The sequence below is a fragment of the Vespa crabro genome, chromosome 4 (genome assembly GCF_910589235.1).
Source record: "Vespa crabro chromosome 4, iyVesCrab1.2, whole genome shotgun sequence".
Lineage (NCBI taxonomy): Eukaryota > Metazoa > Arthropoda > Insecta > Hymenoptera > Vespidae > Vespa > Vespa crabro.
In genome coordinates, this window is record NC_060958.1 from 9431824 (window position 1) to 9441936 (window position 10113).

General features: G+C 37.8%; 2 protein-coding genes across 5 annotated transcripts in view; one reads left to right on the plus strand and one right to left on the minus strand.

Annotated features, from left to right (window-relative positions):
* LOC124423361 (putative oxidoreductase GLYR1 homolog) overlaps nt 1-10113 on the plus strand; it is a 32942-nt gene that overhangs the window by 5345 nt on the left and 17484 nt on the right. The window lies entirely within an intron of this gene.
* On the minus strand, nt 4357-9850 carry LOC124423360 (leucine-rich repeat and immunoglobulin-like domain-containing nogo receptor-interacting protein 2). Of its 4 annotated transcripts, none has more exons than XM_046960985.1 (4): nt 9092-9846; nt 6897-8701; nt 6348-6630; nt 4357-6132 (listed from the first exon to the last, which is right to left on the minus strand). In XM_046960985.1, the coding sequence occupies exons 2-4, from the start codon at nt 8690-8692 to the stop codon at nt 5479-5481; spliced, it is 2733 nt and encodes a 910-aa protein (XP_046816941.1). In that variant the 5' UTR covers nt 8693-8701; nt 9092-9846; the 3' UTR covers nt 4357-5478. The 4 variants fall into 4 exon arrangements, with proteins under 4 accessions (XP_046816941.1, XP_046816940.1, XP_046816942.1 ...); XM_046960984.1 differs by having other exon boundaries at nt 6897-8945; XM_046960986.1 differs by having other exon boundaries at nt 6348-6597; nt 6897-9850.

Genomic DNA, 10113 nt, shown 5'->3' on the forward strand with positions numbered 1-10113 from the left:
CGATGAACTTTATTATTATTTATATTTTTTTTATACATACATTCAAAGAACTTTCTTCTATTATGTATATATATATAAGTTTATGTATATATCTATATATACATATACTTAAAGAGAATAAGAGCTAATTAGATAATTAACTCGCGAGTATTTGAACTTAACAATTCGAATGTCGAACGATGTCGTTCCATATTTAATAAACATGGTAAATAAAAATTAACGTCGTCAGTTAGGAACTCAATCGATTACATATTGCTAGCGGGTTCATTTGTTATGACTTAAAAAAGATCACAGTATTAGGAAAATATTCGCCATATTTTGAATATATTTTTGTATGTTACTTTAGTAATATTTCTTAAAGTTCTTTCTTTTTGAGTATCAAGCAAAAAAAAAAAAACATTCCAAATGTACGCACATAATTTGTACGCCTAGTTCTTTTAATATAATAGTTTTATATCTGTTTTTATTGTAAGTCATGAATCGTATATATGTGTATGTACATATATAAGTAATCGCGCGAGAGTAGATACGCCGCGTATACTTATCATATAAATATTCCCATATCGTACGCATTTGTAGCTAATTCACTTTTAAACTACCAATAATTATTAATGTTTAGTCGGGTGCATGTATATCTTTCGTTAAGGCTCTGTGAATAAAATGGCAATCGTATAAAAAATATACATGTTAGGAAGCATAAGTACAAGTTGTGGCCTTGATAGATAAGGGCGATTTCTCTTTAAATTCTATTATACAACTATTTTTTAATTGCTTCGTTTAAATGTTATCTTTCTCCTCGTTCTTACGATCTTTTTGCTTGTTTTTTCTTTTTTAGTTTTGCTTTCTTTTATTTATTTATTTTTTTTTTCCTCTATCAGCAAAAATATGCACATTCACACAATCGAACAAAATGTTGAAGAACGCATTGATGCGTTTACTTCTTTTTCTTTCTTCCACTTCTCCATTTCGTCGTTTTTATGCGAGTATATATGTGATCCGAATCGAATTATTCTTTCCGATCAAATCGTATGGGAAAAAAAAAGTCGAGAAGAGAACGAAAAGATTAAATTTCGTTTATTGACGATCGAAGAATGTATTTCGTTTTCTTATCTTTCTCTTTTTTTTATTTATTATTATTATTATTATTTTTTTTTTTTTTTTTATTTTTATTTTTCATTTTCTTTTTCTTTGTCAAATGCGTTTATCATATTACATTTCATCTGGTTGTGCTTCAAAATTAAAGTCGAGCATGATAGAACGTTTCTTATGCGTTTATTATGAGAGAAAAAGAAAGAATGATATAGTGTTTGTATACACACACACACACACACACACACACACACACACACACTTTTTATGATAGTATCGAACGATCAAATCGGCGAATATTGACTACGTGTAGTGCCATAACTATATTTTTATATATATATATATATATATATATATATATATATAAATGTCTAAAGAGTGTAAACCATAGAACGAGTCGTGTATGTTTGTGTATATGTATGTATGTGCTGTATGTATCTGTGTGTGTACGTTTAAAATGCAAGGCTTTCCCTAGATTTACGCTTTCTCTCTTTCTACCCTCTCTCTTTATCATAAGCTTCTTGTCATCATCGAGTTATTCTACTATGGTAAATCTTTCTATGTGTAGTTATGTACACTATTGTTTATCTCTCGACTTTCTGCTCTCATTGATCTCTCTCTCTTTCTCTCTCTCTCTCTCTCTCTCTCTCTCTCTCTCTCTCTCTCTCTCTCTCTTTCTGTCTTTCTCTCTTTATATCAAAGACGATAAAAGTTTTATCTATCTCTTCTTCTTGCCAGCCGTTGAGGCAATCTAAAAATAATACGCGGCTAGGATCGCTCTTCGTCGTCGTTGTCATTGTCGTTACGTTGTCGTTGTGTCCGTGACGTCTATTCGCGTAATCATAGCAAATCGGTCCTTTCCTCTGACGAGAAATTTTCTTTGCCAAAGAACCAAACATCTACGACATTCGAAGAGAAAAAAAAAAAGAGAAAGAGAGAGAGAGAGGAAGGAAGGAAGAAAGAAAGCAAGCAAAATTTTTCTTTAGGGTAAACAAATTTCGAAAGGTCATCAAGAACTATAATTTCTTCATCCCTTTATCGTTTTGAATCTTTCTCTCGTTATATCAAGGAGTCGTTAGGATTAGTAAAAAAAAAATTCTTTTTTTCTTTTCCTTCTTTTTTTTTTTTTTTTTTTTTTTTTTTTTTTTTTTTTTTTTTTTTTTTTTTTTTTTTTTTTTTTTTTTTTTTTTTTTTTTTTTTTAATATCCTCTACTTAAAAATTACACTTTATTGGATCGTTAAATCCTTCAGGAAAGACATTTGTGATATTTCTAACTGGTTCACAAAGGAAGATAATAACAATAGAAAGTCGTAAAAAAAAACAAAAAGAAAAAAGGAACGAAAAATAAACAAGATAAAAAAGTGTGTATATATATATATATATATATATATATAGGCAATGATTCGGCGTATGATTTTAATGACTGTAAAGCGGAAAAGTGCACGGAACGTTTCAAAATGATTCGACCTTGAAGGAGTTAAAGTTATTGCATTCTTTTTCTGTAGGTTATTGAAACGAAGGGGGAGAGAGAGAGGGAGAGAGAAAAAGATAGATAGATAGAAATAAAGATAAAGATAGAAATAGAAATAAAGATAAAGATAGATAAGCCTGGCATGAGATTGTGCCTGATCTCGTGCATTAGAAAAATCGGTCTCCCCCCTCTCTCTTTCTCTCTAAAAGAAATACGCGTAATGTTACTGAATGAGTCACCGAAAAACCTCTTCGTCGTCCTCGCCCTGTTCTACTATGTATATATAGCATGTATATTATTATGCACTTTCGATAGAGCAGTGCTCTATTCATGAATTCAACATTACTTCACCTCGTTCTACAATCTTGTCAAGTTATTTTCTCTGATAAAAACGAAACGAAACGAAACAATAATCTCGATTCTCCTCCTCCTCTTTTTCTCCTCTTTCTCCTTCTTCGATCTCAAGCCGATCCTTCACAAAAGACGAAGCAAAGAGAGAAGATATTCGTTCGATAACCTCATACAAGCGATATCATCGGTATATACGTATATAATTTATCCGTGCAAAAAGCACGACTCTATCGACTAATCACAGCTGCTTAGAATCCGTTCGTTGCTCGTAGAACGGCTTTGTTTTGTCTTTAAATCACAGAGTCTTTTAATATATCTCTTTTATTATTATTATTATTATTATTATTATTTTATAATCTTTTTATTATTATTATTATTATTATTTTATAATCTTTTTATTATTATTATTATTATTATTTTATATATATATTTTTTCTTTTCCTTCTCCCATCATTTTTCTTATTTCTCATCCTAGGAATAAAATCTCGTTCGTTAACGATTCTCATCGTGTTCTTTTTCTTTCAAATCACTCGTTTAAATTAAATACAGGAAGACTAGAAAAGCTAACGTTAATCGTATCTATCTATCATGTCTAATATACGATCGCGTTATAGGAAAAGGGATAGGTGATCGGTGAATGAAAATTATGACAAAAAAAAAAAAGAAAAGAAAGGAAAGAATCAAATGGAAATTTCACTAGAACGTTTTCATTGTAAAATCCGAAGAGGCTGGAAGAAATTTGTTGTTGGAAAAAAAAAACGTACGCGAATGAAATAAAAGAAAATAAACAAAACAAAAAAAAAGTAAAAAGGAAGAGATGAACTATTCCTAATTGACATGTTCACAAATTCGATACTTCAAGGCCGAATATTTTTTTTATTCTTTTTAATTACGATTTATCCATTCAATCCATCCAATTATGTACACAACGATGGTCGACGTGCTAATTAAATGTGGTGATGCGACGTGATCATGAATTAAGTACATGCATGATTTAACACATTTTATGATTTTCCTTTTTCTGGGTAAACTTTAATAACTTTGTGTGTGTCTGTGTGTGTGTGTTCTTTTTTGTTTTTTTGTTTTTTTTGTTTTTTTGTTTTTTTTTTTGTTTTTCTTTTTTTTTTTTGTTCCATCCCTTGGAGACACTTTGTGATAGCAATTTAAAAGAATCAAAAATACAATGATCAAACAGGCGTTCAGAGTATTGAAAAATGCGAGGAAAGAGAGAGAGAGAGAGAGAGAGAGAGAGAGAGAGAGAGAGAGAGAGAGAGAGAGAGAGAGAGAGAGAGAGAGAGAGAGAGAGAATCTGTCCGTGTGTGTGTGTGTGTGTGTGTGTGGTGTGTTCAAAAGAGAGGAAAGAAAGAGAGAAACAAAAAGAAGAAGAAGAATGAAGATTTCTGAACGCTTGTTTTCCCGTTGATTTAGATCTACAAAAAAAAAATTTTGGAGATTAAGAGGAAAAAGCAATTACAGCGGAACTATCAAACGGCGAATCGAACTCGCCAATCGACGACTATGACCATACGGTATGTTGGTTGGTCGCGATTCAGTCTTTCGCAGAACGCGTTGTGTTAACATACGTAAATACTCGATAAAATGGCGCGCGTTTAAAAGTGGATGGATAGAATCAAGAGGACGATCTTTTAAATTTTCTCGTACTTCTTTTTCTTTTTTTCTTTTTTCTTTCTTTCTTTCTTTCTTTCTTTCTTTCTTTCGTTTTTGAGGAACTCTAATGGATCGACTCGACCGGGTTCCCTCCCTCTTGATCTATCATATTTTACGCGCACTTTCATTCAGAAATTTGATCAAATTCTCATTAAAATAAAATTTTCTTTCTCTCTCGAATGTACTTTGCTTTTTTTTTTATTTTTCTTTTTTTGTTTTTGTTTTTTTTTTGTTTTTTTTTTTGTTTTTGTTTTTTTTTTCTCTCCTTTTTTTTTCCGACAACGATATATAACGATCAAAAGAAAAAGTACATCGTGAGCGGGCAATTTCCAAGATACGTTATTTTGTTCTTTGGAAGCTGTCCGCATTTTTTTTTCTCTTCTTTTCTTTCGTTTTTCCCTTAAACGTCCCCATAAAGTATCGCGCACATATTACACGAATTTGACGTTCGTCGAACGCACGGAAGAAAAAGGAAAAAAAAAAAAGAGAAAAAAAGAACAGAAAAATTGTTCGGTTCCTTGGCACTGAAGTTCGTTCACCTCGAATGTTGTCGGATGTCTCTCTTTTTCTCTCTCAAAGATGGACAGCAACATCCGCCATTCGAATTCTTGATGAGAAGTTAACGCGATTTAGCCCCGCGGAACAACTTTGAACAATGGCCATTACGAAAGCACAGCTTCCATTTAATCTTTTTTTTCTCACTATTATTATTATTATTATTATTATTATTATTATTATTATTATTATTATTATTATTATTATTATTATTATTATTTAATATATCTAATGTTCACCAAGCAAAATACACCCTCGCGTCAATTCCATCGTTGAAGAATGAAAGAGTCGCGTTGCTTCTTGTAGTGGTTTTGCTGCTTGTGCACCGCTCGATTCTGATAGGCTAGAGTTTAGTCTCGCGTGGAAGTTCTGGTAAACTGGTGCATGGAGCAAGTAGTCCGAGGATCTCCGGTACGTTTCGCGATTCTCCGGCCAATATCTCCGCGCTGGAACCTTTGTAAACCGGTTTACTCTGATCGAACTCATTGCAAACGGACGTAGAACTTCCGTATTCTTCGATGCAATGCAATATGACCGGGGAAGGCGGGGGAAGTATGATTTGCAGCGGTGCCCTTGGTCCGCTGTTTTCGATATAATTTATATGAATACCTTCCAATGTATTCATACCATGTGGACTGACAGAGGATAATTCCGTGGGTGTATAATATTCGCTGTTCATATCTTCTAAACTAGTACCCGCCGTCATATCGTTGATCTTTGCTTTGAAGTACGTATCTGGTCCTCCATAACCATCCTCTTTACTGTTCTCAAAAACAACGGAATCGCTCTTTCCACAGGAACCACTTCGACAATTGTCGAAATAAAGATTCGGTAGATTCTCCAATACCTTGTTTAACGTTTGCTGTTGATATTTGTAGCTTTCCCTTAGCCGTAATACCTGATGAGCACTGAACTTGCGTATCTTATTCCGTTGGAAGACGTAATTTTCTCGCACCCAATTAAGCTGACTTGTTGAGTAATCTCGTACTCTCTTCACCTGTTACCAAAAAAAAAAAAAGAAATTCTTTGAAACACATATTTTTCTTATCGCAAAAGTAAGAGGAAACTTAATGGATATCTAATGCAAGTCATTGCGATCTATCTTGTTATTTACTTCGTAAGAAGTTAGTAATCACAATTCGAATTGATATGTTTATCTAAGTATTGATGAATATTTAAGTTTTTCAAGAAAGCTCGTCATCGTATCATTACCTGATCGTAATACTGGTCTCTTAGTGCGGTGAGATGACTGGTACCATAGTCCCTGATGTCGCGTATGTGTCTCATCTGACCCTCGTAACTATCCCGAATCCATTCCACTTGCTGAACACAGTTGTCCTTGATTCTATGCACTTGTTGAGTATAATTTTCACGCAATCTCTCCAATTGTTGACTCTTATACTGTTCTATATTATCCAACATCTGATAAATTTGTTTTGCTCTTGGGGTCGCACCCACGCGCCTGCAGCAAATACACCATTTTATACAACCGCACCTGGAAAATATTGTGGTAAGATTAGAAGAATATTTATCGAAAGAAAAATTAACCGTAGAAGTAATTCTTTAAGTAATGTTTATCGATCGCTCGTGACCTTCTACCGAACTACTTTACACAGGTGGTATCATTTCAGCGAACAATAATTGAATATTTTGGTCGATAGCAAACAATGATGTAAATATTAGATTTTGTTGGTTTCATATATTATGATCAGGAAACCGGTTTATGACGTAAATAAAAAAGAAATCAGCACAAATAATCACCTCAGGAAAAAGTATCGAATCAACTGCAAAAATAGGGTCAACAGGAGGAAGGCCGTTGCGCTGACTCCACCCACTACTATACTGAAGATTTGGATGTTATGAAGTGTTATAGGATCCATTGCCAACATAATATAGGCTGTTGTATTCGCTATAGGATTAATGGCGAAGCATCTGTAAATCCCAACGTCTTGTCTGAGTAGTTTGCTAATGTACAAAGAGCCATTCTCCAGAATGCGTATCCTCCCATCATCGTCGACCGGTTCGTCCAGTTTCCATCCATGTATGTGAGGATGCTCTACAAATGCATCAGGGAATGCCGGATCGGGGTTCCAGTGAAGAACCTTGAGCTTTGGAGTGACCCAAGCCAAGGACGGCGCCGGATTGCCATTAAACTCGCACTCCAGTAAAACCGAACTAAGCAGTAGATACTGATTGGCGAAAGAGACCCGTGCCAGGGTCGGTGATGTACAATTTAGATAACGAAGAGTTTGCAAGGTATTGATGGTACCATCGATCTTATGTCCGCACCTGAGGCCACTTTTGAAAGCTGCACGTAAATGAGTTCTGCTTTCCGCCCATTTTACAAACCAGAACATACGACAATCGCAGGCCCATGGATTCCCTTGAAGCTGCAATTCTCCAAGATATGGTAATTGAGCAACGTTGGCTGGAAGGAAAGCTAAATCGTTGTCCCGTAAATCTATCCTTCGAAGGGACGGCGTATCGTCTAACACGTGTCGAGAGATCTCACGCAATGGACTGTTTGTCAATTCGAGAGTCTCCAATTCCAACAATCCTGCGAAATTCTGATCCCGAAGTATCTCTAATTGAGTGCCGGACAGTAAAAGAGTTCTCAATTTGCTAGTTGGTCGCCAGAGATCTTCAGGTAGCTTGGAGATTGGTAACCTCTCGAGATTGAGCCATCGTAGATTGGAGAGACCTTGAAAGACTGCATTTGTCAGACGAATGACGGGATTGCCAGCTAGATCCAAATATTCCAAAGATGTGAGCTCGGCGAAAAGACCACGTGGCAGTACATCGATCTCGTTGTTGGCTAATTCGAGCACTTTTAACAGAGCAAGACCGGAGAAGAGTCTCGAGGGTAATTTCGTGAGTCTGTTGGCTGATAATCGGAGTTCTTCCAATTGCTTGTTCGGTCTAAAGCTATGATCCGGCAGAGATACTAACAAATTTTCGCTTAAATCCAGACGGAGTAATCCTTTTACTGGACCGAATGCTTGGAAGGGCAGTACGGACAAATGATTTGTCGCTAGACGTATCTCGTGGAGATTATCGAGGCCCTGAAAGAGGACCTGCGGCAGGGTGATCAATCGATTACCGGTGAGATTCAGGTACTGTAGTCGGCGCAACGGGTGGAAGACGTCCGATGGCAGTTCTGCCAGCCTGTTATCACCTAAGTTGAGGCTCTCGAGAGATTCCGTCGCTCGAAATACACCAGGCTCTATCCTTTCTATTCCACTTGACGTCCAAATGAGACTTCTCAGAGCAGCAGAGGTTTCCAATGCCGCGACTGGAATCGCGGCAGCTTGAACATTCTTCAGGATAACGGTGTCCGCTTCTTGCGGTATCCCAAGACCAAGAAAGCTGCGTGACTCGCAGAAGAGACTTTCCTCGTTCTCTGTACATTCGCAACCCGCGGCACATTCTATCCCCGTCGAAGATCTCTTTCCCGAGATCGAAGACGACGAAGGAGTTTGCGTACCCTCGACGCACACCACCACGAAGAGTAAGATCAACCACCACCGCGAAACCCTCGCCAAAGCTCGCTCCCTCATTCCTAAGACCTGCAACGTGACGATATTCTCGACTACAACAAGAATCTCCCATGTCCTAAGGGACTCTTTCTTCTATCTCGTCAACAGCCTACGAATTAACCGCGGATAATGTTCACGATTTCTAATCCCACGTCACACACGCATTCTCAATGCAATTTCTCTCTCTTCTTTTCTTTTAAAAACAGCTTTAATCCCCCCCCCCTTTTGTTCTAGTTTTCTCGAATCGAACACACGTGCTTGCTTGCGAATCCTTCTATAAAAACAAATAATCCTACTTTTATCTCTTTCTCTCCCTCTCTCTCTCTCTCTCTCTCTCTCTCTCTCTCTCTCTCTCTCTCTCACATTCACTCACTCTCGCTCTCTGTCACTTTCTTTTCTTTATTATTATCATCTACCTACCTATTCAAAAATCACGGCGATGCCGCGGAAAAGCGAATTATTTGGAAGTGAGCCGGCGATATTTAGCAGGGTAGTCGTGGTCTGATTTCTTAACCGTTTGCGAAAAATCCGGCGCGTGATCTTAAAGTGGAGAGCTTCTCGTTTTCATCGTCGTCGTTGACGGTTACAAAGTTTACGATGGTGGTGGTATTGGTGGTGGTAGTGATGATGATGATGATGATGGTGGATGGTGGTGGTGGTGGTGGTGGTGGCGGTGGCGGCGGCGGCGGCGGCGATGACGATACTATTACTGCTGTCGCCTTGTGAAGCCGGTAACATAATTGTGCGTGCGTGTTCTGATGGTTCGATTAATTCGATCCTAAAATCGCACACGGGAAATAAAACCCGCCACGGCACAACGACCGCACGCACACGTTACCTTCTCCCTCCCTCTCTTTTTCTTTCGTTCTACTCTCTTCCTTCCTTTCTTCCTTCCTTCCTTCCTTCCTCCCTCCCTCCCTCTTTCAATATCTCTTCGTCAGTCTCTCTGTCCCGCCGTATAGTTGCGGCGTTACACTCTTGTCACGCGTGTGACATGACACGCTCGTGCGTCCCGTCACGAGCAGCGTCGCCCACTGCGTACGAGAGGCAAAAACTGACTATTGGGTCGGTTCGACCGACCGTGCTCCTCCTCGTGGCTACCACCGGTTCTCTCGGTCTCTATCTCTATCTCTCTTTCTCTGTCTTTCTATCTCTGTCTCTCTCCCTCTTTCTCTTTCACTCTGTCTGTCTTTCTCTTTCTTCATCAGCATTCACCTCACTGGCAACGTTGCTTCTACTCTGTAACCGCGCCGACGCGAACAACGTCCTCACTGGCAACGTCGCGTCGCGCTACGTTTCTGTGGAGGGAGAAGAAGAAAGGAAGGGTGAGAGAGAGAGAGAGAGAGAGAGAGAGAGAGAGAGAGAGAGAGAGAACGAGCGAACGTTACTGTCAGCCCCTCGTGAAAAATTTGCTCCCGAACAAAATAGCAATGGAAGAGAGA